The sequence below is a fragment of the Capsaspora owczarzaki genome (assembly GCF_000151315.2).
Source record: "Capsaspora owczarzaki ATCC 30864 unplaced genomic scaffold supercont2.5, whole genome shotgun sequence".
Lineage (NCBI taxonomy): Eukaryota > Filasterea > Ministeriida > Capsasporidae > Capsaspora > Capsaspora owczarzaki.
In genome coordinates, this window is record NW_011887296.1 from 644,050 (window position 1) to 670,208 (window position 26,159).

Here is a 26,159-nt window from a genome sequence, read left to right on the forward strand (position 1 = left end):
AAAAAAAAAAAAAAAAAAAAAATCCAACCAAACATTCAGATTTGTTTTATGTGATTCGGGTTTTTGTTTTGAGGGTTTTTTTTTTTCAGTTTGCGCATCGACAGGCAAACGCGCAACACCGGAGAGAGGGAAAGGGAGATGGAGGGAGAGAGGGAGGGAGGGAGGGAAAGGGAGAAGGAGAGAGAGAGAGAGAGAGAGAGAGAGATCGAATCAAGATTGGCGAAACCTTGAAAAAAAAAAAAAAAACCACAACAAATGCAAAACGCGATCGGATGAACATTCCGTATAAAAGCTTAAAAACCCGGATTTGCCTCTTACTCTTTACTCACCAATCCACAGCCCAGCACAGCTCACCAGTTGGAACATTTGTCTTGCTCACCTTTGGCATTGAAAAAACATTTGCATGCTGATGTTATTAGGCGACATTACGCAGAAAGGATACGACAAGCGCAGGCAAAAAGTGCTCGAACCGTACGGTGGAGGTAACTGAATGAAAGCTTTTCAACAAAAAAAAAAAAAAAAAAAAAACCAAACAAAAAAACTCAGCAAAGGGGGTGTGCCTGCTCAGAATTGCCGAGAGGGGAAAAAAAAAGCAAAGTGTCTCACTCATCCCTGCTCTTCTGACACTCAGAGAACGCGCTGAAGCAAGGAACGCCGCGGCCTGCATCGGGCTTCTCCGCAGCTGCGAGTGCTGCGGCTGCGGCATCGCTGGGTGGCAGGCCTTCAAGTGGTGCCAACTCGCCGCTTGCACGCACGGGCAGCACGGGCGCAGCAGACACGCCCTCCAAAAAGAGCATTGGAAAATCCAAAGCTCGTGCCATGCCTTCCTTGACGGACGACGACGACGCCGACGCGTTGACACCAGACACGCGCACTGCCACTCCGCCGCCCATGCAGCATCAGCACTCGCAGGCCCAGGATTTGCGCGTTGCCGCGTTGAATCAGAGCGCAGCAACCGGAGCATCAGGGCGCGCAAGCCCGCTATCCTTTTCGGGCACCCCCGCCAGCAACTCGCCTCGACCCGCCGTCCCCTTGCCAGCGCACGCCCCAGCAGCGCGCACCAGCTCGGCCAACTCGACGCAAAACACGCCGCGCGCGGCAACCCCAGTGCTCCCAGCAACCCAAGTGCTCCCGGCATCAAACATTCCGCCAATGGGCGCATTTGCTGCTGCAGCATTCGCTCAAGCCACCGCCGCACAACATGGTGGGCGTGTTCCTGCACCCGACCCGCGCTCCGGTGCGGCCCAACATTCCCAGTACGAAAACGAGGACATTTACTCAGCCACGGATGAGCCGGTTGTCCCCAGGCGCGCCGAATCGTCCTTGAATCGTGCTGATCTTTCCGCCATTGCCACCGCCGTGGCTGGAAACGCAATGCGCACCGACTCGGGCTATTTGACACGGACCGACATTTCCAACTTGAGTCGGCAAGCCACGTCCAACTCGTTGCTCGCGGCCAGTCCGGCCGCGCCCCCTCCCGCTCCGCCGCCCCAGCCACCAGCTATGGCAGCCACGCCAACCCGGCACGAGCCCGGATATATCTCGCGCAATGACGTTTACTCTGCGCGTGCTGCCGTCGCCTCTCCTGTTGCGTCTAATCTGCCAGGCTCTCCAGGAGCCGCGGGGGCAAACACCTCGAGCTACATTGCTCGGAATGAGGTTGCTGGTCTTGCCGCCCGCAACGCGATTGCCGCAGCTGTCGGTGGCCAGCAGGGCCACGCCCGTACCAACAGCAACTCTCCCACGCCCTCCACGTCCTCGCCGGCAAATCGCGTGGTTGGTCCTGGTGGCGCTTCGCTGCAACCGCAAGGATCGCGGCCAGGCGCGCTGGTCACCCCCGGCAACCTGGCTGCCGGTCTCGAGCAGGCAATGGCGCGCAGGCGTGCCACATTCTTGCCAAACGTCGATGCTCGAGCCGATTACGACGATCCGGACGACTCTCTGCCTCCATCGCATCCCTCTTATGGCATGCCGGTGCCTCCGACTGCTGCGGCGACCACGTCGACCGAGGCATCCACGTCCACGTCCTCGGCATCGCCGCGTCCGCCCGCGCCACCTCCGACGTCCGAGTTTTCATCGCGCATTCACCAGCTTGTCTCTGCCCTCAAAGCGCCAAACCAACCAAAAGCCAAATTCAACGCCAAGACGAAAGCAGTGCGCCGCGATCCCAATGCGCCCAAACCGCTCGGGCCAGTGTTGCTGCCGGTGGAGGGCCAGCACGAGGCGTTGCAGCCAGACCCGTTGCGACTGACTGACATTTCGGCAACCAACACCCTGGCCGAGGTGCTCGTGTGGCGCACGCAGTTCCAGGCCAAGAAGGTTTGCTTATCCGAGTTTGACGTCCGTGGCAAGCTGGCTGGCAAGATTACGTTCGCCGGCCTGCTGGATCGCGCCCGGCGCGTGAGCGACCTGCTTTTCAACCGACTCGAGCTGACTGTGGGGACGCGGGTTGCGCTCGTCTTTCGCCCTTCGGACGTCATTGACTTTGCTGCGGCCTTGTTTGGCTGCTTGTATTGCGGCGTGGTTGCAGTGCCTGTTCGTCCGCCGACCAAAGTTGACGACGCTGCAGCCACCCAATCTGGCTTTTTGCTGAACAGCTGCGGAGTCAAGTTCATCCTCACCAACGAAGTCACGCGCCGCGCGCTGCCGAAAGATAATAGCGGGCGCATCGCCAAGATGAAAGGATGGCCGCTGGTCGAATGGGTCAACACGGAAGCTCTCGGCAAAGTTCCCGCCAAGCGTGTCACTGAGCCCTTCCGGCTGCCTCCAGCGGCCACGGCCATCATTGAAAGCGCGTTCATTGCCTCTACCGGCGAGGTTAAGCCTGTTGTTGTCACGCACAAGTCTCTGCTATTCCATCTGTTTGCCCTGATGAAGGCGGCGCAGTACACATCGTCCTCGGTTGTTCTCAGCTTGCTCGACCCGCAGGTCGGCGTCGGCTTGCACCATGCGACCCTGATGGCGGTGTTTGCGTGCTTCCACTATGTGAGCCTGCCCTTTGCCACGTTTACTGAAACGCCCATGCATTTGTGGAAGAATGTCACCAAGCTCAAGGCGACTGTCATCCTGTGTACCTATCCTGCCCTGGCCTTCAGCGCGTCTCGGGTGACTGACAAGGAGCGTCGGTCCATCAAACTCGACTCTCTTCGGCAGATTGTCATCGATACGGAGCGCACGTCGCCGGATTTGTCGCGCAAGTTCTGCGACAAGTTCCAGGTCTTCCCGGCCATCATTTCGACCACCTTCTATACGCCTGAATCGCTGACTGCGGCCTGTCGCTCGCCGTTGTCGCCGCCCGTGTTTTTGCATTTGGACCTCAAGGCGTTGGGACACGAAGTTGTGCGCGTAGTGCCGGCTGGTTCCAAAGGCGCCGTGTTTGTGCAAGACTCCGGCCTCGTTCTGCCACACACGCGCGTGTGCATTTGCACCGTCGAGGAGCAACCCAAGCTGTGCCAAGAGGATCAGGTCGGTGAAATTTGCATCTCGGGTGTCACAACGGGCACCTCGTACTACGGGCTCGAAGGCCGCTCGGAAAAGTTCTTCCGCCTGCGTCCGCAACGCCCAAGCGGCCAGCCTGTGGACAATGAAGATTATGTTCGGACTGGTTGGGTTTTGTCCAGCAGGGGCGTCTCTTTGTCACGGGCAGCGCTGCAGCGCAAATCGCTGCCGGCGACGGCGCTGTGCAAATCAACACGCAAGATATCCGGGAGTTGGTGCAGAGCGCGCAGCCGCCGATTGTCTTGAACGACCAAATTACCGTGTTTGCGACCGATCTGTTGGATGAGGAACGCATCATTGTCGTGCTCGAGACGTCTCGTCCTGCCAACGATCAGCTGAGCACTTGGGCGCAGACTGTCTTCCGCCAAGTCGAGGAGGCGTCCGGCACATCCATTTATACCATTTGCTTTTGCAAGCCGGGCACGCTGCCGATGGAAGGCACGAACGTTAGCGAGTTTTCGACCAAGAAACTCTACTTGAATGGCACTCTCAACCCGATCATGGTCACCATCAACATGAACGGTGTGACCAATCTCCCGAGTGGCGCAGCACAACAGCACGACGCCGCGCGCGCGATGGCCGATGCCATCACCGGCACACAGCTGGCTGAGATTGGCAGCCAGGAGGACAGCTCGTTGGCCATCGACGACGCCACGCTTACTTCTCTCGACAACTTCCAGACCATTGCCGAACTGTTGCGTTGGCGCGCGCTCGAAACACCTCAGAGTCCCATGTACACCGTGTTGGATGAAGACACGGGCAAAGAATCTCAGTCCATCACCTGCGCCAAGCTGCACAAGATGGCTCTCTCGATCGCCCACTTTATGATTGACAAGATGCAGGTCAACGCTGGCGACGCTGTCGGCATTCTTCTGCCCCACTCGCCTGCGTTTTCCGCCGCCATTTTTGCGTGCATGTACGTCGGCGCAGTCGCCGTTCCTATGCGTCCTCCCCATTCGTCCAGTTTGCGCTATGCGATTCCAACGCTTCGTACCATTGCCCAAATGAGTGCAGCACGCACAATTCTCACCAACGGCGCGATTCACAAGCTCCTTCGCTCCAAGGAAGCAGGACTCGAAAAAGTAACGAGCTTCCCGTCCGCCTTCTCCATTGATGACATGTCCAAGAAAAAGGAGGAGCTGACCCACTACTACCGTCCGCCCACGAACGAAATGCTCGCCGTTCTCGAGTTTAACATTTCGACCACTGGCTTGCTGGCAGGTGTGCGTATTTCTCACGACACGATTCTCTCCCATTGCCGCGCACAGAAGGTACATCACCAGTACCACGCGGGTGCGCCGGTTGTGTGTGCCATCGAGCCGTACACTGGTGTGGGCTTGATTTATTGGACATTCCTGAACGTCTACGCCTGCCACATGAACATTGGGGTGCCGGTCGACCAAGCCGTTCGAAACGCTCCGCTCTTCTTCTCAACCATTTCCCTGTTCAAGGCCAAAACTGCGCTCGCGAGCTTCCCTGTTTTGAGCGTGTGTCTCGATGAGCTCACCAGCAAGTCTGCCGCAGATCGCCTGAAGGACATTGATCTTTCGCACTTGGTGCGCTTGCTCGTGGACTGTCACGAGCGACCGCGCGCCAACTTGCATGGGCTCTTCGGTGCCGCATTTGTCAACCTGGGCATCAATGCCTCGGTGATTGACTCTGTCTTTGGTTCGGACGTCAACGCGTTGATTGCGATGCGTCCACGCGCCTCCAAAGAACCCACCGCGTGCTACCTTGATCTCGCCTCGCTGCGCAAGGATCGTGTCGACTTGGTCGAACGAGGCTCGCCAAACTCCGTGTGCATTTACTCTGTGGGCAAGCCTTTGTCGCGCATCCATCTGGCCATCGTCAACCCGGAAACCGGTCGGATGTGCACCCAAAAGCAAATTGGCGAAATTTTCGTGTCCAGTCCCCAGAACAACCGCGGCTACTATGGCCTCGAGGCTTCCCTCAACGACGCGACCACAGCCGAGACTTTCCAGGCGCGGCTTCCGGGCACGTCCAACTACTTTGCCAAGACTGGCTTCTACGGCTACGTCTACGACGGCGAAGTCTTTGTTGTTGGCGACATGGATGAGTCGATCGTGGTGAATGGTCTTCGTCACTATCCTGGCGATATTGAACAAAGCGTCGAAAAGAGCTCCAAGAAAATTGGTTTGGATGGCAGGTGGGTACCAAAGGCAACGAGCTGTTTTTTTTTGTTGGGTTGTTGTCGTTGTGGTTGTCGTTGTCGTTGTGTGCAAGTCTGTTTGTGTTTTGCTCTGACGATCCATGTTCTTTGGGGGTGTGCAATTGTCTGACTTTTCTGTTTGGACGTGTGTCTTGCTCGCTCTCAAATCAGTGCTGTATTCCTGTCGGAAGGCTTGCTGGTGGTCGTCGTCGAAGTTGGCGAACCTGCCGAAATCATGAATTTGCTCTCCCTTGTCACCAACACCGTCCTTTCGGATCATGGAGTCATTGCTCACGTCATTGCGTTCGTGCATCCTGGCACCATCCCCAAGAACGCCCGCGGCCAGAAGCAACGCGTTCGTCTTCGAGACGGGTTTATCCGCAACACATTCCAACCGCTCCATATCTCTTACAATGTTGTGGAGTAACTTTTTTTCCCCCCGCCTCCCGCCGTCTTTGGTCACCAGCTGTTGTTTTGTTTTGTAGGTGTTTGTGCTTTCGCTTGCTTGTTCGATTTGTGATTTTTTTCTTCTGCGAAACCATGTAGTTTACACCTGTTGCTGTAATTGACTCGACAGATATTTTTTTCTTTTTTTGGTTTTTGGTTTTTGGTTTTTGATGACAATTGCCAGTGCCCGCATGGTCGTGTTGCGCTTAACATGTATTTCGGCGATACAAAGAGAGATGATACAGAACGCACAACCCCGTGACACGCAGACAGACAGGCACGGAGGGCGGCGGAGAAGGGGGAAAAACACTAGTACTTCTTTTTGGACTTGGCTTTGGGCTTGGGCTTGGACTTGGCTTGTTGGCATTGCGGACGGAGACAGGTCCAGTCGTCTCGCTCGAAATCGTATGCACGAATACAGGGAACATGGTACCAGTACCCGCACGACTCACAAGCAATCATGTCACCGTCGCCTCGGCCACAGACGCAAACTGAGTTATCTATGGTGAAAACGGCTGTGGGGTTGTCTTGGCCTGGGCCTGCCGGCACCCAGATGATATCGCGAGAGAACAACGCTGCATTGGCAGCGTCTCTGGCTTTATTCAGTGCAGCATGATAGCTTTCTGGTGTAACCGAAACAGAGTTTACGTCTGTTGAGACTACAATTGAGCCAGGCGGAGGTGCTTGCTGCTGCAATTGGTGCCCTTTCAGGATTTGGTGCTGGATATCAAGTGCACTCTGTTGGAAGGGCTGTCCCGGTAAATTCAATCCTTGCGTCAGTGCTGGTGGGGCTTGTGGAGCCGATGGACGCATTTTCAGCAGCGCTTCCGCCTGTTGCTGGAGAATTTGTTCACGAGCCGCTTGCTCTTGGCGTTGTCGTTGGAGCTCTTGCTCTTGCAGAAGCTTCTGCTGTTGAAGCAGCCTCTGCTGTTGCTGTTCTTTCAGTTGCTGTTCTTTCAGTTGCTGTTCTTTCAGTTGCTGAGCCTTCAGTTGCTGAGCCTTTAATTGCTGTTCTATGAGTTGCTGTTCTTTGAGTTGCTGTTCTTTCAGAAGCTGCAGTTGGTGTTGCTGCTGCTGCTGTTGCTGTTGTTGTTGTAGTTGCTGCTGTTGTTGCAGCTGTAGCAATTGAAGCTGCGGTTCGGATTGTGATTGCTGTGGCGGTTGTGGCGGTTGAGACTTCAGGCTGATCTTGAGAGACGGCAACCCAGTCGTTTTTCCAAGAAGTTGCGGCGGGGCTGTGGCTTGCTGGACGGAAAGCAGCGGTGCAGTGGCAAGCGACGAATTGACAAGGGGCAGCGAAGGATTTGCAGTCGGCTCGGGCTCTTTGAGTCGTTTGAGTTTCAAAATCGGAGTGTTGGGCTGCTGCGCGGGCTCGGAACCGCGTTGAGTTGGCTCGACCGCACGGCTGATGAGAGTTAGCTTGTGGGGCACAGCAACTTGAGGAGCATCGTCGACATTGACCGCGTCGTGTTCGCGACTGTGCCGTTCCTTGTCTCTCTTTTCCTTTTTTTCCTTCTTTTCCTTCTTTTCTTTCTTTTCCTTCTTTTCCTTCTTTTCCTTCTTTTCTTTCTTTTCCTTCTTTTCCTTTTTTTCTTTCTTGTCCTTCTTGTCCTTCTTTTCCTTCTTCTTGCGTTCGTGGTCGGTCTGGGAAGGGGGCGCGACGAAAAGCTTGGTTATGTCGCCAGGTGCTGTCGTCGCGGGCTGCGTCCAGGAGGATGCGCTGCCGTCGTACATGCCGTTGCTGTTGCTGTTCTCAATCAGCAGCCCAGGGCCGGCGTTTGCTTGGAACTTGACAAAGTCCATGTCCGTGTCCATGGCAAATCCTCTCATGATGGCATCGCCATGCGAAATCGCGGGCACGCCAGCAGCGAAATCGCCGCCGAGAATGTCTTCCAGGGAAAAGGCGGGTTCGGAGGGCCCAGGAGCCGAGCTGGATGTCGTCGCCAGATGCGAAGAAACGGCTGTTGTTGCTGCTGCACCCGCCGCACGACGCGCTGTTGGTGCCGAGGCACTCATCATCGGGGTGGCGGCTGTGACGGCGACGGAGCTGGCAGTGAACGCGCCATGGCCGCCGCCGCCGACGGGCAACGAGCGCAAGTAGTGACCCGGAACAATGGCCACTGGCTCCGAGAAGGTGGCACCGAACGTGGCCTCCGCCATTCCAGAGACTCCAATCCCGCTGTCGAGCAGCGCACCAGTGTTGAATCGCCCAGAGCGAGAAACAACACGCAGCGAGTGATCGTCCATTGTGTTGAGCACATCCAAAACCACCACATTCTTTTCAATCACAAACTGGGGTTTGCGCGGGGGGACGACCACGCTGGCCGTCGATTCTGGAACAACCTGTGCAGCAGAGTTGGTGCGATCAGAAGCCACGGCTGCAGGATGTCGTCGAACACGAACAAATGAGGTCGCTGCTGCAGTGGCAGCGTCTGGGAGTGATGGCACTGCCGCCGTGCTCAAGGCGGGAGCGCCGCCGTTGGCTTCCGAGCTGCTGTCAGCAGCAGTGGCCAGCGTAGTCCCAGCGGCAGATACGGCCGCTCCTACAGCAAGCGATGCTTCCACCGCGCGTCGCGTCTTCTCGTCATCGTCACGAATCGCTTGCGCGGCTTCTTCTTGCTCGCGTGCCTGCTGGTCGGCGGCCGCTTTCTCTTGATCTCTGCGATGCTGCTCTCGCTCAGACACACCCATCGTCGCAAACCCAGCAGGAAAGGGAGGCAGGAATGACGGGATGAAGCTCCATCGCGCGGACGCCGCCGTCGTCGGTGGAGAGACTCTGTCTTCTGGGTCGCTCGTTTCGCGATCGCCTCGGTCATCATCAAGCAGCTGCCAAGCGTCGCCTGACTCGTGCGATTTGGAGACCGCTGCCACAGCTGCAGCTGCATCTCCGCTTGGCACACGTCGATCGATTCGAGCGTCTTGGCTCGCATGCATGGCGGTGGCGGCAGAATCAGAGGCAACGACAGCATCCGCCAAACTCGAACTACCAGTCCCGAGCAAGCCCGACGGCAGTTGGTCTCCTTGTGTTGCTGCAGCAGCAGCAGCAGCAGCAGCAGCATGATGATGATGTTCAAACTTGGCATCCTCCTTTGCCGCAAAGATTGGAGCGGGCGCTTGTTGCTTGTTGTCGAGGCCAACCGCCAATGACATTGGCTGCGCGGCCACCTGCGGCTTGCTCACGCGCTGCCTTAGCCTGCGCACACGATGGGGAATACGCAGTGGCTCGTGGCTGTCGTTGATGTGCTGGTAGATGCTTGCGGCGCCCAAGCCAACCTCGTTCAGCGCAATCCGCAAATCCCAAAAGTTGCCTTCGCTTCGGCCCGCTGTGTGCATGTCGTAGTTGTTGTTGTTGTTGTTGGTTTGATGCATCAAGCATGGAGATGATGACAGAGGCGGGTGAGGAATCAGCACAAGCGAGGCAGCAACAAGAAAGCACAGATCTCAGTCGGTTTCCCGCCATCATCAGACAAGACGGCAATGCACTGCGCCTTGCGATCTCATCAGTGGTATGCGTGTGGTATGTGTGTTTGTGTGTTGGAAGGAGGAGTGAAGTGGGGGGGGGAGTTGGTTACCATGAGTGGCGTAGCTTGCAGCAGCGCGGCCGAGCGACTCGATCAGCGCGGCGCAGACATCCGTGAGCGTCTCGCATGCAGCAGGGCGTGCGGTGGCGAGGTTGGCACGCGTGAGGAGCGCCTGGGCAGCGACGCTGCGGAGAACACTCCGCGCATGCTCGGCTGTGCTCATACGAAAGGTAAAGGGAAAGGGAAAGAGGAAAAAAAAAAAAAAAAAAAAAAAAGTAGACTGAAAGCAATATTGATCCAGATATTGAAATAATCGGACGTTCGGTTCACTGAGTTCAGTTCAAACGAGAACAGCACAACACAGAACAGACAGTCAAACGCGCCGAGAATCACAAAATCGTGACTGCTTTGACATCAAGTGCTAGATCTAGCCACACAGACAGCACATCCAGACAGACAGACGAACAAGTGGGTGATTGCATGTTCGGGTTGTTTGATCGAATGATTATGATGATGATGATGATGCTGGTGCTTGAGAGATGATGTCCATCATGCTCCCCTCAGTCTTTGTCCTTGTTTTAGCATCTGCTCTGAGCAACTCACTTTCAACAACGAAACACCTCAAACCTAGCCATGTCCGTCCAGTGCACGCAGCGGCTTCAGAAGGAGTACCGGATGATCCTGAAGGACCCGGTGCCGTACATTCGCGCGGTGCCGCGGACATCCAACATTCTCGAGTGGCACTATGTCATCACCGGGCCAGAGAACTCGCCCTACCACAACGGACTGTACCACGGCAAGCTCGTCTTCCCAAAGGACTACCCGTTCAAGCCACCCGCCATCTCCATGTTCACCCCCAGCGGTCGCTTCCAGACCAACACAAGGTGAGTGAGTGGCCAGAGCTCTGGCCAGGCCAGGTCGAGTCTGTAGATTTTGCCAACGTCACTCGCCGTAGCCGAGAAAGAGTCCGAGAGACCAAGAAGGTTGACGCGCTTGTCGGCGGCCACATCGGCAGGAACAGGCTGAGAGAATGTTGGTTGTCTGTGGCTCATGTGCGGCTGCGTGCATGGCGGGGGGGGGGGAAGGGAGCCAAGAGCCAAGAGCCAAGAGCCACGAGACCGTGACCCCCCCCCCTACTTCCCCCGAACTCCCTGCCCGCTTCGATTCGATGCCTGCACCCAATTGATCCCTTGTCGAGCACAATTAAATGGAGGCGGGGGTCGGCCGTTGTATTCGTTTTACAGGACATACAATTCGCCTTCCACCCGATCGCCGAACTGGGATTGCTGACTCACAGCATGTATGTCTGTCTGATTGCCTCAGACTCTGCCTATCGATGAGCGACTTTCATCCAGAGCTGTTCAATCCTGCTTGGTCTGTTGCAAGCATCCTCACAGGTTTGCTCTCGTTCATGGTGAGTTTCCATTTCGTTCTTGTTATTTGTTCGTAGCGGATTTCTTTGACACCGGGGGACGAGGGGAGCACCGCTACCTCGTGCTAACACTACCATGCGTGATGGCTTGGTGGCGGATTGGGTCACTGTTGACAGCTGGAAAGCACTCCCACGACCGGCTCAATCGAGTCGAGCGATGAGACCAAACGACAGCTCGCGCTGGAAAGTGCGGCTGTCAATCTCAAGCAGCCCTTGTTTTGCGAGCTCTTCCCAGAACTAGTAGAAGAGATCAAGGCCAAGGCAGCAGCAGCTGCTGCTGCTGCCGAGACCTCGTCCTCCTCTTCATCCGCGCCTTCGACGGAGAATCCAGCCAACAATGCTCCTGCTTCGCCTGACAACAAGCCAGTGGCTGCGGGAGCTGGAGCTGCCAGTCCTGCACGGAAAAATAACCGATCAGCAAAGCACGATCCCCCGACATTTCTGAGCAATGCCGTGGCGGCGATGCTGATTGGTGTTTTTGCGGCAATCGTTTACTGTGTCCTCCAGACTTCTGTGTGATGGGCACTGTCATGTTGAGCTGTTTGTGTTTGCCGGTTTTGTCGATACGTTTCATGTGAATACACATCTCGAAAGTGAGGGGAGGGACAAACGAGCGCACTAATTTTGTTTTTCGCGACTTTTTCCCCCAGCTCTTGAGAACCAATAATGGAATCTTTGACAATAGAAAATCAACCAAAGGCAGGGAAAAAAAAAAAAAAGGACAAAACACTTCGCAATCACTACTGTCTTGCAGACACCTCAATTGAAAGGGAAAGGCTAGCTGGCTCTCGCGCTGGAGGTGGAACGTACTCTCGGCTGTGCACAAGCACGTCCATGAAGCTGTCGATTTCAAAGCTCTTGCCGGTAATGACATCCATCAATCGAAGGCCGCTGACGCGTTGCAAGCCAGGTACAGCCGGGAAAAACTCGAGCGGAATGATTTTGCTCGCTTCAGGGAAAAGCTCGCCAAGTGACTGCGGATTAGCGATAAAAGTGAGCTGAACCCTTCAACTTTGTCAGCAATAGAGTGGCACCTTTCGATTATTCTTGTCTCATACCTGCCCTGAAACGCCGGCGGCCAGCACGCCAGTCATACGGCTTTTAACAGCAAACAGTCGTAAAGACATTTTATGCTCGCTGCATACATCAAAGGCCAGGGGTGGGAAGAGGAGTGTGGGGGGGGGGGAAGGGAAAGGGAAAAAGAACGAAGCCAGAGTAAGAGGTCAAATCAACCGAGAAGAAAAAACAAAAAAAAAAAAAACAACAACCAAAATAAACAAACAAACAAACAACCAAACAAACAAAACACCCCGAACTGCCTGCCTTCAAGCATTGGACAGGGGCTATCTCACCTGTAATTTGTAATCCGGCATTGCACGGTGAATGGGACTTCGAGCACGACATTGTCTGGAACCTCTACAACTGTGACGGCCAATTCCGTCAGAGCAGGCAACTGCGTTTTCAAGCGCAAGGGTGGGTGAGTGAATGCGCATTGTGGCACGCGAGACCAACAACGACGACAGTCGGCACGCAAAAACGGCCCCATACTTTGCGAGGAAGTTGGCTCGTTTGCAGCCGGCCCACTTCACCCATGTTTGTCTTCCAGAGAATATCCATCTTGCCAATCTTGTCAGCAGCCTAACGTGGGTCAAGTGCGCCATGTCAGTAAATTTCACACAGAAGACTCTTTGCAAGCAATGTTTGTTTGTTTGTTTGTTTGTTTATTTTTTCTTCTTTCTTGGTGGAAACTTACCCGAGCGGTCTTGTCGCCTTTGACTTTGGGTGACAACCGATACAGATATTGCCGGATGTCTTGTGGATTGACGTGATAGGCAAGCCCAAACGTTGTGGCCGGGCTCGCTTTTAAGCTGCAAAAAAAAAAAAAAAAACAAAAAAAAACCGTTCGAATCACAAAGTGAGTGACTGGAGAAACGAGCAAATCTGAGGCAAGCGGAATCCGAAAAGAAACACTCTTACCCGGCCTGATTGGTCGAGGACGAAGACGCCGAAGCGGCCGAAGACAGCACATTCAGGTCTTGAAAGTCAAACTGCGGCATTGCCTCAAACTTGACTGCCTCAATGTACATTGGTGCAGGTGTAATGTTCTGCACCTGTGCCTCCAAGAATATGTCGTCCTACGTGTCGATTTAAGTTTGAAAGTGCGTTCGACAACAGTGTGAGACGATGCTTGGTCGCTGGTAGAGCAAGAAAACAAACAAACAAACAACAACAACAACAACAACAACAACAACAACAACAACAACAACAAAAAAAAAAAAAAAACAGCAAAAGAAAAGTCAAGTCAACCCCAACTACCTCGACGTTGTACACCTTGGTCTTGACCGCCAACGGATGGAGAACGTTGAACTTGAAGAACTTGCGAAAGATCTTTCGTTCGTCATCAGCAGTCATGTAGCTGACAGAGCAAACAAGACTACAGAGCAGTCGCATCGAGTTGAGCGGCCGATTCTGGTTGTGCTTGATACACCCCACTCAAGCCACGGGAATCCATCCACTTACATGTGCACACCGAGCTCCTTCACTTCGTGATGAACGACAACATCCACGCTGGCGCCAGGTGACAACTCTTTGTCGGATGGCGCCAAATCCGACAGCGGAACGCGCTGCGAGGTGGTTTGCAGCTCGGCCTTGACGGCAACGTCGCGAATACGCATGTTGCTGTCGTTGTGCACACTAATGTAGCTTGAAAACGTCTCTCCCAAGAAAATGTTTCTGCATCAAGTGGGGCCGAGATGGAGAGCAAAACGCAACGCAGACACAAGGGCTGGTGAGAGCTGCACAAGCCCGCGGGCACCATCATCATCAAACACACACGACCACGGACGTCGTTTGGGCGCATTCAATTTCTGTACCCGAAGTTCTGCGGCAGCATGAGGAAGGAGCTGAGCGAGAAGAGCTCGGGCTGGCCAGCCGTGCTGACATCGGCCGTCTGGACTTCCTGCAGCACCGAGCCTGACGAAGCGCGGAGAGCAGCGCATCACAAGCGCAAAACAACAACCAAGCAAAACAAGTGTCCCATTCAGGGAGAGTGAGCCTCAGACCAATGCGATCCCAGTCGACGCGAAATGAGCGCAGCGTTACCGGCAAAGTCGGACGGCTCGCTCACGATGGGCTGGCCGATGACGAGGGTTGGCTTCGACAGCCGCATCACTGTGGTTGTGGAATCGAGCAGCCGGGTGGGGGGTGGGGTGGAAGGGGCGGGGCGGGAAACGGAAATGGCGTTTTGGAAGGAGAGTCGAGAAACAGTTAGATAAAGTAACGGGAAATCGAGGTTTAAGCCGTCAATTTGGATACGTTGCAAGCTCACCTTTGAGTACCAAATAGTGGACTTCTTTCGATCCGTCCGCCATTGTGAATTCTGAAATGCAATTGGAAGAGTGGAACGCTATCAGAGGTCTCAGAGGTCTCGAATAACTCGAATAACAAGGAACAAAAAAGAATAAAGACCAAGCTCCATACGGGGAATCATTGCATTTTCGAACAACTCAAACACACCAAGCTCACAGAGACAACAAGGTCACTTGCAACGCTCAATCGTCGCTACAATACATGCCGATTTGTAGTCCCCCCTCCCCCCCAAAAAAAACGACAATCTGCTGCTTGACGGCTTTAGTTTGCTGCCGCTTTCGAAGCCAGCCAGGCGTTAACAGTGGCGACTTGAGCTGAAACGGCCTCTTTGCTCGTACCACCCGCCGCAGTGTACTGCTCAACGCTGCTCTCAAAGCTCCAGACCTTGAGTACATCTTCCGTCTCAAAGACGCTCGAGATCGTGCCGAGCTGAGTTGGCGTGAGCTTGGCGAGCGAAACTCCGAGCTGCTCTGCCAAGCCAACGCATCGGCCTGAGAGGGCGTGGGCTTCGCGGAACGGAACCTGGTGTCGTAGTCAACATGCAGAACAGGTGCAATGAAGAAATTGAGTCATCTTGATTCGATGGACAAAAAGAAAAAGAAGAAGAAGAAGAAAAAAATAAAAACCAAAGAACCTCACCCCTTTCCGAACGGCAAAGTAGGCCAGATCAGTCGCCAGCATGTCGTGCGTCAAGGCCCGCAGCATCTTTTCGGGGTGGATCTGTAGGTGAGATGATGGATGTTGTGGAGGAGGGGCATAGGTTCGAATGAGAAGCGGGAAAAAGTGAGAAAAGCGCTCCGTGCGACCAACTAATCTCAACCATCCCTTACCTTGAGCGTTGCCAAAACGCCGTTTGCCACAGCAAGCACACCACGCATGGTATCAACAGTGTCGAAGAGGGGCTCTTTGTCCTCTTGCAAATCCTTGTTGTACGTGCTCGGCAAACCTTTCAGCGTCATGACCAGGCCGCTCAACGAGCCAAACACGCGGCCACTCTTGCCACGAATCAGCTCGAGGCTGTCGGGATTCTTCTTTTGCGGCATGAGACTCGATCCAGTGCTGTATTGCGAGAAGTGAGATTCAAAAGAAAAAAAAACCGTGAGTTTTCCAGATGCGAGGATAGTGCTGTTGCTTGTTGTTGTTGTTGTTGGTGTTGGTGGTGGTGGTGGTGGTGGTGGTGGTGGTGGTGCGTGAGGACTGACCTGTAGGCGTCGGAAAGAGTGACAAATCCAAACTCTTTGGTGCTGTAAATGATCAAATCCTCGCTCCACTTGCTCAGGTGGGTCATGGTCATGGTTGCCCAGAAAAGAAACTCGGCAATGAAGTCGCGCTCGCTCGTGCCGTCAAGACTGTTGAGGGTGGCGCCTGAGGTAAACCCAAGATCGACAGCAAGGGCAGCGCGATCGATGCCGAATGGATGCCCCGCAAGGGCACCGCTACCCAGGGGCAAAACCAACACGCGCTGACGGATTTGTTCCAGGCGCTCGTGGTCGCGCAAAAAGCCGGCCACATGGCTCATAATCCAGTGGCTCCAGCGGATGGGCTGAGCGCGCTGCAAGTGCGTGAATCCAGGCATCAGGACGTCCAACTCGGAAGCGGCGCGGCGCACCGACACGGCAATCAGCTCGCGCAGCAACGTGAGCAAGGCGCCAATTTCGTTTGCCAGCCAGAGACGAACATCCGTGGCGACCTGATCGTTTCTGCTGCGACCAGTGTGCAGCTTGAGCGCCGGAGCACCGATGAGCTCCTTCAGCCTGCGCTCGTTGGCCGTGTGAATGTCCTCGTCTGACGGTTGGATGGCGAATGTTCCGCTCGTCCACTCCTTGTCAATCTGAGCATTTGAACAAGACAAAAACAAACAACCAACCAAACAAACACAAACAAAAGGGTGATCAATGCAACCACCAAAACCATAAAGCTGATTGCTTGTGTCTGACATCACGAGCAGCACAGCACACGGCACATGTTGTTGTTGTTTGTCATTTACCTCCGACAGCCCGGTGACAATGGCGTTGCACTCGTCCGCGGTGAGCAGGCCAATCTTGGAGATTGCTCGCGCGTACGCCTGTCGTGATTTTCCAAGTGGCATCCGCAAAAATGTCAGAACAATGGTTTCGTGACGACAAATGGATTGAGAATGTTGCGTGATGCAGCAATAGAAGGAGGGGACGGCGAGTGGTTGAGGTGAGGCGGCGACGGATAGCGATAACAGATTCTTGTTATCACCCGTCCATTGAGGTACTGCACAGCAGCTCTCTCTCTCTCTCTCTCTCTCTCTCTCTCTCTCTCTCTCTCTCTCTCTCTCTCTCTCTCTCTCTCTCTCTCTCTCTATTTCTCTCTCTCGTCGCCTCAGCTTGCAAAATCGCCCCCCAGCCATTGAAGTGAATCAAGGACAGGCTCAAAGATCGACTTGGATGGACCTGACGTGGCTTGGCTTGGCTTGGCTTGGATGAGCATTGTGCGTCAATCTGTCCTTTCGTCCGTTCCCTCGCCAAGTCACCGTCGCCGGAGGATGCAGGGAGAGAGGGGGAGAGGGGGCTGTGGGTGGCTTCTGTCGCTTACTTGACTGCCGCGAATGTCAGCGTGGCACAGACGCTTGTCAAACCCGATCGACGCGTTGAAGGCCTCCATGATCGGATCCGTTGCGCCAGTGAAGCGGCCGCCCCACAGCTTGGAGCCCTCGGCAGCAGAAGACATTTTTTTTGTTTGTTTTGTTTTTGTTTTTGTTTTGTTTTCGTATAAAATGATGAGTGAGGAGGAATAGAAGAGATAAAGTAAAACAGGAACAACAACAACATGAGCACGAGAAGGACTTGATCCGCAACATGTTCAGGGCTGCCGTGTCGTCTGGTGAACTGGTGAGGCGCCGACCGACCAACCCAGCTACAGTACTTCGTGATTCACCTTTGAAACGAGCCATTCAACGCAGCATTCAGCGCAGAGTGTTATTACGCCGCGGTGTCGTCTGGCGAGGCGCCGATCAACCCAGGTACTTGTTGCTCCAGCTGTGCGCCGAATTCTCAGCAAAACAAGACAGTCTAATTGCACAAATACACCAACAGCATTTCAAATAGTAGCATTTCAAAAGCAGCATTCATCCTGCAAGCTGCAAGGCCAGAACCACAAACAAAACAAACAAAAAAATCACCGTTCGCACACATCCATCTACTTGCGCTCGGCAACCAGCTTGTGTTCGAGCACACTGGCAGCCATCTCGTTCAAAGTCTGGTTTTCGTCTCGGAACTCAATGTTGAGCTCGCGACGGATTTTGGAGTTGTCGAGAATCAGCGGAACGCCAACGTTGCGGCTAATGTACTTCCACGACAGCCCACCGAGAATGGGACCCACAAGGTAGATGAGGAACTTTGGCAGCTGGGTGGAGGGCAGAGGGTACTTGCCATAGTTGTCGCGCAGCGCGTTGGCCAACTGCAGCATCGTCATCGTCTTGTTGCAGCAAATGTAGCGACCGCTGGCCGCCGGGTTGAACGCAGCCTCAATGTGAGCGCGAGCAACGTCGCGAACGTCAACAATACCAAGGCCGAGGTTTGGCACACCCGACTTGCGAGTGCCGTCCAGGTAGTTGATCATGAAGGAGATGGAGCTCGAGTCGTTTCGTCCGCTCAAAGTAGGGCCCAGCACGAACGAAGGGTTGATCACAACGAGCTGCCAGCGGGTTTGTTGTCCGACCATCATCCACGCCTCGCGCTAAAGCAAATGAAGAACAAAACAAAAATAAGGAAAGTGTCGTTTGTCTGTTTTTGTTTTGACAAGCCCCAACTGTCTGGGACTGAGCAAGAACGCTCTGCAAGCTGCCACTTATGCGGGTATCGCTGGAGCCCTGGTTCCCAAACGACCACCAGTCGAAGCAGGGGAGAAGGGAGAGGAGCATTGAGAGGAAAAAAACCAGACAAGGGCAACCTCCACCATTCCCCATCAGACAAACCAAAAGCTTTGGTTTCATTTTCAGATTTGGCGACACGATCTGCCGCCTCGCCTCCTTCCCCCCCCCCCCAAAGAATGTTCCCAAAACAGGGTTGCCTGCCTTCCTTTTGCATTCCGCCATAGCTCAAAATTCGTTCAAATTCGTCCAAATTCGTTCAAATTCGTTCAAATTCGTTCAAAATCGCCCACAGTACAGAGCTCAGACTCTAGCCGACCCGTCGAGCCAAGTGGGGAAGATTTGAGTGTTTTGGCATTCGACAAGCTTACCTCGGCAATGGTCTTGCTGTAGCCGTACGGCTGGTGCTCGATCGAGCTCGATTCATTCCAGTCGCTCTCGGTGAATGTGTGGCCGCCCTTGCACCCTTCCGAGCGGTCTGCAAAGTCGCCGTGCACGGCCATCTGCGACGAGGTGAGCACGACGCGCTTGACAGTGGGCGCGCGGTTGACGGCCTCGAGCACATTCCGCGTGCCCATCAGCGCAGGGTCGATGACGTCGCGCTGCGGATCCTTGATCTTGTCCGACAGCAGGAATGGCGACGCCATGTGCAGCACGATATCCGAGTCTGCAGAAGCAATGCACGAGTTTCGACATCCAAGCGCAGTGTTTCAGGTCAGTCCGTCGGTCAGTCACAGCCACAGTCACACAGTCGTCGTTGGAGTTCCAATTGCTCAAGAATGCATGCAGCCGTTTCGTACCGTCCATCGCACCCCCCCCCACCAACATCTCATTCGCTCCATCCAAGCAGAAACAAGGAACAAAGTCCCTTGGGGGTGGAGATGGCGGTCTTTCCTGAGCCTGCGGAAACGGCGAAAATCCCGCATGCCAAAATCCAAAACCAAAACCAAATCCAAGATCAAAAAAAAAAAAAAAAAAAAATTCCGCCCAAAAACCCGTTCACCGAATCTCCGCACAGCCGACCGAAGAAGGAACGGGACAATAAAAATTCAAAATAATAATAATAATAATAATAATAATAGTACAACAACCAAAGGTAGGTAGAAACAAAGCGCAGTGAGAGCTGTGGAGGGTCGCGTGCGGAAGATTTGCGCTTTATCCCGTTCTCAATCCTCCAAGCAAAACCAAGCAAAAGAGAACGCCAAGCATGGAGCAACTTCCTCGCTCCATGGAAAAAGCAATCAGCCACTCACTCACCCTTGATGGCAGTGTCAAAGGAGCCGGCTTTCATGAGATCGGCCTCAAACAGCTCGAGCCGCTCAGAAGCGCCTTCCAGCCGCTTGAGGAAGCCAACCTTGGCCTCGTCAGTCGTTGAGCGCACCGTGCCGCGCACTTTGACGTCGCCGCGCAAAAGCAGCTGCTGCACGACATGCGAAGCAATATAGCCGCCGGCGCCAGTCACCACAACTGTCTGCATTGGTAGTATTTGACGAGGAGGAGGAGGAGGAGTGGGGTTGAAATGGAAGAGTGAGCCTCCGCTTTTGGGAGATTTGGTTGTTTTTCAATTTCCACAGTGAATTTCGACTGCGGAGTGTAGCTCGCTTCTCTCTCTCTCTCTCTCTCTCTCTCTCTCTCTCTCTCTCTCTCTCTCTCTCTCTCTCTCTGCGCGCACCTTTGCAGAAGATTGGTTGATCAGGAATGGCAAGCAACCGATGGATGGTCAATCCTCCTTTTTTTTTTTTCTTTTTCTTCTTTTTTTTTTTTTTTTTTTTTTTTTTTTTTTTTTTTTTCCTTGGACTTTCCGAATGGCTGGTCTGCAGCAGCAAACACCATTGCAGCCAACCACCGTTCGGTTCAATCCGGCAGTCGACCTCGCCACCCTCCAGACGTAAGCCTTGTGCAACCCGCTGACACTTGCCTTCTTCCCTCAGCCAACCCCCCCTCCCTGAGGGTTTGATGCTGATGGTGGTGCTGCCTATGATTCTTTTGATTTTCCCGCGCTTTTTGAATCTCCCGCTTCTTTTTTTTTTTTTTTTTTTCTCTTTTTTTCTCTTTTTTTCTCTTTTTTTCTCTTGTTTTCTCTCGCTTTTGACTGATGTTGCTCGCGTGCTGGTTCCAACAACAGCATTGTTCGCTGACACTTGCTCATTCACTGACACTGTTGCTTTGCGTCTGGGGCGGCGTGGATGGGCAGGATTGGACGGCGGACAAGGGACACGGTCTCATCCTGCGACGATGAAATCCACACTGTCGTGCGTGAAGTCGAGTCGCTGCTCGCCAGGCAGCGCGACGAGTGCGATCGGTCGTACCGTCAGCTGCTGCGCGAGTACGAGGCGGCCAATGCAGACGCGCGCGCCAAGCTGAACGCCAGCCAGGAGCAGTTTGTGCGCCTCAAGCACCAGGTCGACGCGTTCGACGCGGCCCGGAGAGAGCTCGAGACACGGCATGCTGCCGAGTCAGCTGCGTTGAAGCGACAGCTTGACTCTGCAACGCGGGATAGTGCGGTAGGTTGCCGGCAGAGAACCGGGCGCATGAACGGTTGGTGATTGGATTGGATTCAACTTGAACACTCCTCACCGTCCACTGTGGTTCTGTTTGCAAATCCGACTTTCAAAAAAACAAAACACAGGGACGTATCGCAGAGCTCGAAAACGCGCTGGGCGTGGCACGCGAATCCCTCGGCTTGAAAGCGGGAGAGGCAGACCGCGAGAAGCGAAAAGCGAACGATCTCGCGGGCCGCTTTGCCGAAACGCAGCGCGAGCTGCATATTGAGCGCGGTCGAACAGAGCAGCTCCAGCTCCAATTGCGAACGAACGGCGACATGTTGGACCAGGCACGGCAGCAAGCTGCGGCACGCCGCGAAGAAGCAGACCGGATTGCTGCGCGTTTCGCTCAGGACACTGCTCATTTGCAGCTCGAACTCGGTAGACTTCGCGACGAGTGTGGCGCGGCGCGTACCGAAATCGATCGCTCTCGTGCGCAGATTGAGGGGCTCCAGACCGCTCTCGCCGCCCGCACCGAATCTGAGGCTGCAATGCGAGAAGAGTCGAATCGCGTCCGTGTCGCTGCAGATGCGCTCGCTGCAGACATGGCACGCATCCAGCAAACACTCAAACAAAAGGAGGAAGTGATTGCAACCGTTCAGGCGACTGAGCGGCGAAATGCGACGTTGGAATTGAGCACGCTCAAAGAAGAAATCCGCGGCAAGGATTCTCAGATTGCCTTTTTGCGCGAAAACGTCCAGACCTACACCCAAAAGCTGTCACAGTATGTATCGAGTGACTCGGAACTCACGGCACAGTGCCTTGCGTCCCGACACTCGATTGAAGAGCTGAAGGGACAGGTCGCAGCGCTGAGTGCAGAGCTGCACCAGACTCGTGGCGCGCAAGAGCACGACCGTCTCAGACTCCTGCAGCAAGCCGAGGCCGAAAAGGCGGCGTTACGCGAAAACCTAAACCGAACTCTGGCAGACAATCAAACCCTTCGCAAGCAGCTCGAGCAACAGCAGCAACAGCAGCAACAGCAACAACAGCAACAACAAACCCTCTTTGCCAATCAAACCCGCCCGTTTGGCCCTTCATCTACTGCACACTCTGGTCTGGGTCTTGGACTGTCTTTGGCAGGTGGTGCTGCCGCTGCTTCTGCCGCCCCGAGTCAGCCACAGCAAGCTGGATTTCTTGCCCCATCCGTGGCCGCGAGTGGAAATCAGGCCTGGGCAGATCGCGAGGCGCAGCTCTTGCAGGAGATTCGCAATGTTCGACAACAACTCGCGGATGCGGACGAACGCGTTCGGCGAGCAACGGAAGAGGCGGTGCAGCAGACCAGTGCACGCTTTGAATCAATCAAGCAACATGCCGAAGACCATTACAAGCAACTGCTCAGCGACTCGCACAAGCAGCTGGAGGCTGAAAAGCGAGACCTTGAGCACAAGCTTGGCAAGCTCTTGTATGAAAATGACATTTTGCGAGCCGTCTTGGCCCACGATGGAGCTTCGACAAATGATGTTAGTGTGTTCGGCGCGTCGGGTCCCTCCGCTGTCCATATCAATGGGGGACACCCGCCAACGACTGCAAGTGCGAGCACAAGCGCTTTTGCTTCAAAGTCGGGGCCATTCGGGCAATCGCAGCAATCGTCGCAGCCTGCACCGCAATCTCGCCACGCCCCACTGACGGGTCAACCCAGCCAGCAACGGCAGCCTCCGCAACAACAGCAGCAACAACCTCAGCAGCAGCAGCAGCAGCAACAACCTCAGCAGCAGCAGCAGCAGCAGCAGCAGCAGCAGCAGCAGCAGCAGCAGCAGCAACGCCAGCCTCAACAGCAAGCGCAGCTTCCACCTCAACAGCAGCTTCCTCCACAACAGCGTCCACAGCAAGCGCAATCGTCTCAGCCACAGCAAGAGACGCAGTCACAGCCGCTGCAGGCATCTAGTCAAGCAGCAGCAGTAGCAGCAGCGGCGGCGGCACCGAAACCGATTCAGCAGCAGCATCAACCACCGCCGTTTGGGCACTCTGTTGTTATTCCTGTTGCTGGCGAAGACTCTGATGTTGACCGGACATTTTCGTCCGATCTTTTTGATGTATCTTCGTTGGGGGCTGCTCTTCCTTCGGGTGCACAGCTGTCTGCATTTATGGACTATGACCGGTCGACGTATCCCAGTCTGTTTGACGTCTCGTCTTCTTCGTCACAATCCCCACTTGCAAACGAAACACTAGAGCTCGTCGACAATGCGGACGAACAGTAAATCAGATTCGTGCGTTTGTGGGTGTGTGTGGGGTGGGTGTTGCAAGATGAAGGTTATTTGTTACTTTAGTTTTCCATATCCTTGTTGGTACTGTTATGAATATTTTGTGTTATTTTATCACCAGCTCGTGCGCGAGCTTCATCGAATGAAAAGCGTTCCTTCCATTCCTTCCAATTGCTCGTCAGCGTTCACTGGTGTCAAGTACCAATGAAAAAAAAGGAAGGACAGCGTTGTCACTCGGACGCGGTCGGGGTTCCGCGCGGTTGATCGGCAGGAGTTTCCGTAAAGCCTTCGGGAACCTTGAACAGCTCTTCCGGCTGGGTTTGGCCACTATACTCGAGGAATGTCACTTGCGCCGTCACTGTAGGGAAGACTGGCATCTCTGTTTGCACACGCACACACATACACGCACACGGCCACCAAATCAAACCACAGGTAAGTCACTCAATGCCCACAGACGCCATCTCCACGCCCATCAGCACACGCAAACAAACCAAGTTTAATCGGGAAGCCTGTTGGCAACTTGGTGGCCACAAACTGCTTGAGCTTGGTCAAATGTTTGTGGGCTGGTGCAAGAACCGTCAGCAGCTTGATGACGGTATCCACGGAGAGCGGGAACTCGTCGCACATCCACACGACCGGCTTGAAGGATTTGACAGACGACTTGAGCACGACGGCGCGGCCAAGTTGGGGTTGCGCACCGTCGAGCGGCATGGCCATATATTCGGCCCACGTGATTGGATTGGCCGGCGGAGGCGGCAAGGATGGTCGGTGCTCGACTTCGTCGTCATCTCCGGCAGCGTGTGAATCTCCTGACATGACAATGCTTCCAGTGTTGTTCGCCAACGATGCTGTCGTGGCTGCCGATGAATCGACTTCAAGGGTGGACAACGACGAGCTATTGAGAAGATCTGGCGTTGCGATGGACGACGACGTTGGTGCTGGAAGCAACGCAGCAAGCCCCACTCCGCCTTGGTCAGCCGGGGCGGAAATGGGACTATGAACTGAGCTCGATGCGGGAAATTCAGGTGCCGATTCGCTGCCAGAGTTGTTGTCGTCGTCACCACCACGATCACCGTCATCTGCGTCCGAGTCTGAGTCATCCGGATGCTGCTGGTGTCCGGGCGTGCCTTGGCGGAGTTGTCGCAGGAATTCACGGTTGGTGCGCACGTCTTCTTCGGACAGGTGCTCGCGACGCTTGCGCATGATGAGATTGGTACCAGACACGTTGTACACGCGAGCCGAGAACGAGCCGACAGTGTCGGTGCGCTCTTTTCGCCAGCCCCACACTCCCGACTTGGCGCGTGTAAACCCAATGTGCTTGGTGGGCATGCTCGCTGTACCAATGTCTGACGACATGATCATGTCAATTTCGTCTTCAATGTACTCGTCCACTGCGTCCTTTGTGACGCGCTGAAATGTCTTTTCGTCGTGCTTAATGGAAGTGATGGTTGCTTCGCCTGTGAGGAGGAGAGACGGAGAAAGGTTGGTGACGAATCAAAAACATTTTGGAAGGTCGCTCAAATTGAGCAAGCTTGCCTGCTGCGTCACACTCGAACAAGTAGGAAATGTTGCCTCGTTGCCATTTCATATCTGAAAAGTCCACCAGCGTCGAATCCAATCTGTTCCAGTCAAGTCGGACATTAGCGATGGGTCATTTGCCTGTCGGCTGCACTGAAAAAGAAAATAAACAAACAAACAAACAAACAAACAAAAAAAAAAAAAAAAAAAAAAAAAAAACGAGGCCTAAATCTAACCGTATGCAAGTTCCACGCTTGTAAATGCGGCACACGTCGTTGGGAAGGAGCCTTGAAGCGAGTGGAACTGGCAAAGTACAAAGCACGCAGAATATTCCAAGGCGTAAGAACGCGGCAACTTTGAAGCTACAAACTCGGAGGGATGAGAACTTACTCCATGTGTGAAAATCCCACTTGATTTGCAAATAAAAGTCGCCAAACTGAGGCATGTGGAGCAATGAAAGAAGTAACAAAATGAGAAACGAGCCCCCCCCCCCTCTTCCCAAACCAAAAAAAAAAAAAAAAAACACCACCAACAAAAAACTCAAAAGAAAAAAATGGTCGCTTCGCACCTGGTCGATCTGCTGGAGAAGTGCAGGAGTTCGAAGACGGTCCACCTGCCGCTCGTGCTCACGATGCAGTTGCAGCATTCGACGAATGAGGTCGCGGTCTCCGAGGGAAACCGCCTCTGCATGAGCAACGTCAATAACAAAGCAAAACAATCGTCAGTAGCTCGCACGCGATCGAGCATGTCTTGAACTCAGAGATCAAATCTCCACTTCAGCACAAACAATGGCGAACATAATGTACCTTCAAACGCAGACCAGCCACCGCGGTTGTTGATATTGATCGAAGCTCCAGCATTCAGCAAGGCGTCGATACATTCTGGATGATCCCCCAAGCCAAAAAACCAAAAACCAAACACCAACACCAAAACCAAAAACCAGAACACACACACACACACAAAAAAAAAAAAAAAAAAAAAAAAAAGCACCGCCATACGAAATCGAATCACATTCACGGCCATGCATATGCATGAGTTGGTGAGTGGTTCTGGTGGCATGCGCGAACCAGTTGTCTGATGAGGCCACTCCAGCAGCATCGCCCTCACCTTTGCGGTTGAGCATGACGGCAATGTGCAGTGGCGTGTTGCCAAACTTGTCCTGCTGGTCCTTGGGCGTCGGCGGCCCTCGCGAGGACTGGGTCCAGTCCATCGGGGTCGCGACCGAGGACGAGCTCGTGTTGGACAGCGTGCTGTTCCTGGACCCAGCGGCGGCCGCTTCGAGGCCACTGCTGCTCGCAGAGCTTGCAGAGGACGACGAAGCAGAAGCAGAAGCAGAAGCCGAGGCAGAAGCAGTCAGAGCCCCGCCGTGGGCGAGCAAGTGCGCAGGGAGCAGCGTCGATGCGGTCTCCGCGAGCAGCTTGGTCAGCGCCGCAGCGTCTGCAGCAAACACTGCGCGGTGCAGAGGGAAGGTTTCGAGCGCATCCGCCGTGTAGCTAGACGAATCAGCGGCGGCAAGAAGAGTTTCGGCAGCCTCAGCCATGGACGTGGTGTGGTTGGCTGAACTGAACTGAAGTCCAAAAACAGAAAAAAAAAAAGAAAAAAAAAGTGAGCGCAGGAGCTCG

General features: G+C 54.3%; 8 protein-coding genes across 8 annotated transcripts; 3 read left to right on the forward strand and 5 right to left on the reverse strand.

Moving 5' to 3' along the window:
- Positions 1-409: 409 nt before the first annotated feature.
- CAOG_03636 (hypothetical protein) lies at positions 410-6,095 on the forward strand (the record flags this gene model as incomplete). Its single annotated transcript, XM_004363307.1, has 4 exons — positions 410-482; positions 632-3,465; positions 3,621-5,665; positions 5,840-6,095. The coding sequence occupies 4 exons, from the start codon at positions 410-412 to the stop codon at positions 6,093-6,095; spliced, it is 5,208 nt and encodes a 1,735-aa protein (XP_004363364.1).
- Positions 6,096-6,310: 215 nt separating this feature from the next.
- On the reverse strand, positions 6,311-9,911 carry CAOG_03637 (hypothetical protein). The gene is made up of 2 exons (XM_004363308.2): positions 9,688-9,911; positions 6,311-9,438 (listed from the first exon to the last, which is right to left on the reverse strand). The coding sequence occupies exons 1-2, from the start codon at positions 9,857-9,859 to the stop codon at positions 6,425-6,427; spliced, it is 3,186 nt and encodes a 1,061-aa protein (XP_004363365.1). The 5' UTR covers positions 9,860-9,911; the 3' UTR covers positions 6,311-6,424.
- Positions 9,912-10,206: 295 nt separating this feature from the next.
- CAOG_03638 (ubiquitin conjugating enzyme protein 26) lies at positions 10,207-11,740 on the forward strand. Its single transcript, XM_004363309.2, has 3 exons — positions 10,207-10,520; positions 10,960-11,050; positions 11,186-11,740. The coding sequence occupies exons 1-3, from the start codon at positions 10,270-10,272 to the stop codon at positions 11,585-11,587; spliced, it is 744 nt and encodes a 247-aa protein (XP_004363366.1). The 5' UTR covers positions 10,207-10,269; the 3' UTR covers positions 11,588-11,740.
- On the reverse strand, positions 11,729-14,453 carry CAOG_03639 (hypothetical protein). The gene is made up of 11 exons (XM_004363310.2): positions 14,397-14,453; positions 14,171-14,239; positions 13,942-14,041; positions 13,589-13,801; positions 13,385-13,502; positions 13,046-13,203; positions 12,822-12,936; positions 12,617-12,706; positions 12,421-12,521; positions 12,127-12,205; positions 11,729-12,042 (listed from the first exon to the last, which is right to left on the reverse strand). Exons 1-11 carry the CDS (start codon positions 14,437-14,439, stop codon positions 11,809-11,811), a joined length of 1,320 nt encoding a protein of 439 aa, XP_004363367.1. The 5' UTR covers positions 14,440-14,453; the 3' UTR covers positions 11,729-11,808.
- An 82-nt stretch (positions 14,454-14,535) lies between these two features.
- Positions 14,536-17,263, reverse strand: CAOG_03640 (argininosuccinate lyase). The gene is made up of 6 exons (XM_004363311.2): positions 17,000-17,263; positions 16,425-16,502; positions 15,640-16,268; positions 15,268-15,496; positions 15,077-15,157; positions 14,536-14,959 (listed from the first exon to the last, which is right to left on the reverse strand). The coding sequence occupies exons 1-6, from the start codon at positions 17,132-17,134 to the stop codon at positions 14,699-14,701; spliced, it is 1,413 nt and encodes a 470-aa protein (XP_004363368.1). The 5' UTR covers positions 17,135-17,263; the 3' UTR covers positions 14,536-14,698.
- A 224-nt stretch (positions 17,264-17,487) lies between these two features.
- On the reverse strand, positions 17,488-19,805 carry CAOG_03641 (nucleoside-diphosphate-sugar epimerase). Its single transcript, XM_004363312.2, has 3 exons — positions 19,533-19,805; positions 18,647-18,942; positions 17,488-18,142 (listed from the first exon to the last, which is right to left on the reverse strand). Exons 1-3 carry the CDS (start codon positions 19,750-19,752, stop codon positions 17,603-17,605), a joined length of 1,056 nt encoding a protein of 351 aa, XP_004363369.1. The 5' UTR covers positions 19,753-19,805; the 3' UTR covers positions 17,488-17,602.
- Positions 19,806-20,080: 275 nt separating this feature from the next.
- On the forward strand, positions 20,081-23,016 carry CAOG_08731 (hypothetical protein; the record flags this gene model as incomplete). The annotated part of the gene is made up of 3 exons (XM_011272049.1): positions 20,081-20,163; positions 20,470-20,779; positions 20,905-23,016. 3 exons carry the CDS (start codon positions 20,081-20,083, stop codon positions 23,014-23,016), a joined length of 2,505 nt encoding a protein of 834 aa, XP_011270351.1.
- A 52-nt stretch (positions 23,017-23,068) lies between these two features.
- Positions 23,069-26,111, reverse strand: CAOG_03642 (ankyrin repeat containing protein). The gene is made up of 8 exons (XM_004363313.2): positions 25,645-26,111; positions 25,344-25,418; positions 25,106-25,221; positions 24,928-24,973; positions 24,774-24,840; positions 24,556-24,638; positions 23,511-24,476; positions 23,069-23,398 (listed from the first exon to the last, which is right to left on the reverse strand). Exons 1-8 carry the CDS (start codon positions 26,075-26,077, stop codon positions 23,250-23,252), a joined length of 1,935 nt encoding a protein of 644 aa, XP_004363370.2. The 5' UTR covers positions 26,078-26,111; the 3' UTR covers positions 23,069-23,249.
- Positions 26,112-26,159: the final 48 nt, after the last annotated feature.

Excerpts from the sequence above, each read along its gene's own strand:
- CAOG_03637 (XM_004363308.2), bottom strand. The coding sequence starts at position 9,859 with ATGAGCACAGCCGAGCATGCGCGGAGTGTTCTCCGCAGCGTCGCTGCC. Across the intron at positions 9,439-9,687 it reads TGCAAGCTACGCCACTCATG|CGGGCCGAAGCGAAGGCAAC; the intron begins GTAACCAACTCC and ends ACATGCACACAG.
- CAOG_03638 (XM_004363309.2), top strand. The coding sequence starts at position 10,270 with ATGTCCGTCCAGTGCACGCAGCGGCTTCAGAAGGAGTACCGGATGATC. Across the intron at positions 10,521-10,959 it reads CGCTTCCAGACCAACACAAG|ACTCTGCCTATCGATGAGCG; the intron begins GTGAGTGAGTGG and ends TGATTGCCTCAG. Across the intron at positions 11,051-11,185 it reads CAGGTTTGCTCTCGTTCATG|CTGGAAAGCACTCCCACGAC; the intron begins GTGAGTTTCCAT and ends CACTGTTGACAG.
- CAOG_03639 (XM_004363310.2), bottom strand. The coding sequence starts at position 14,439 with ATGGCGGACGGATCGAAAGAAGTCCACTATTTGGTACTCAAAG. Across the intron at positions 12,522-12,616 it reads CGAGCCAACTTCCTCGCAAA|TTGCCTGCTCTGACGGAATT; the intron begins GTATGGGGCCGT and ends TTGAAAACGCAG. Across the intron at positions 12,043-12,126 it reads CCGCCGGCGTTTCAGGGCAG|TCACTTGGCGAGCTTTTCCC; the intron begins GTATGAGACAAG and ends GCTAATCCGCAG.
- CAOG_03640 (XM_004363311.2), bottom strand. The coding sequence starts at position 17,134 with ATGTCTTCTGCTGCCGAGGGCTCCAAGCTGTGGGGCGGCCGCTTCACT. Across the intron at positions 15,497-15,639 it reads ACTCTTTCCGACGCCTACAG|CACTGGATCGAGTCTCATGC; the intron begins GTCAGTCCTCAC and ends CTCGCAATACAG. Across the intron at positions 14,960-15,076 it reads ACTTTGCCGTTCGGAAAGGG|GTTCCGTTCCGCGAAGCCCA; the intron begins GTGAGGTTCTTT and ends CTACGACACCAG.
- CAOG_03641 (XM_004363312.2), bottom strand. The coding sequence starts at position 19,752 with ATGCAGACAGTTGTGGTGACTGGCGCCGGCGGCTATATTGCTTCGCAT. Across the intron at positions 18,943-19,532 it reads CTTTGACACTGCCATCAAGG|ACTCGGATATCGTGCTGCAC; the intron begins GTGAGTGAGTGG and ends TTGCTTCTGCAG. Across the intron at positions 18,143-18,646 it reads ACAGCAAGACCATTGCCGAG|CGCGAGGCGTGGATGATGGT; the intron begins GTAAGCTTGTCG and ends CATTTGCTTTAG.
- CAOG_03642 (XM_004363313.2), bottom strand. The coding sequence starts at position 26,077 with ATGGCTGAGGCTGCCGAAACTCTTCTTGCCGCCGCTGATTCGTCTAGC. Across the intron at positions 25,419-25,644 it reads CGTCATGCTCAACCGCAAAG|AATGTATCGACGCCTTGCTG; the intron begins GTGAGGGCGATG and ends GGGATCATCCAG. Across the intron at positions 24,477-24,555 it reads GTTCGAGTGTGACGCAGCAG|GCGAAGCAACCATCACTTCC; the intron begins GCAAGCTTGCTC and ends TCCTCCTCACAG.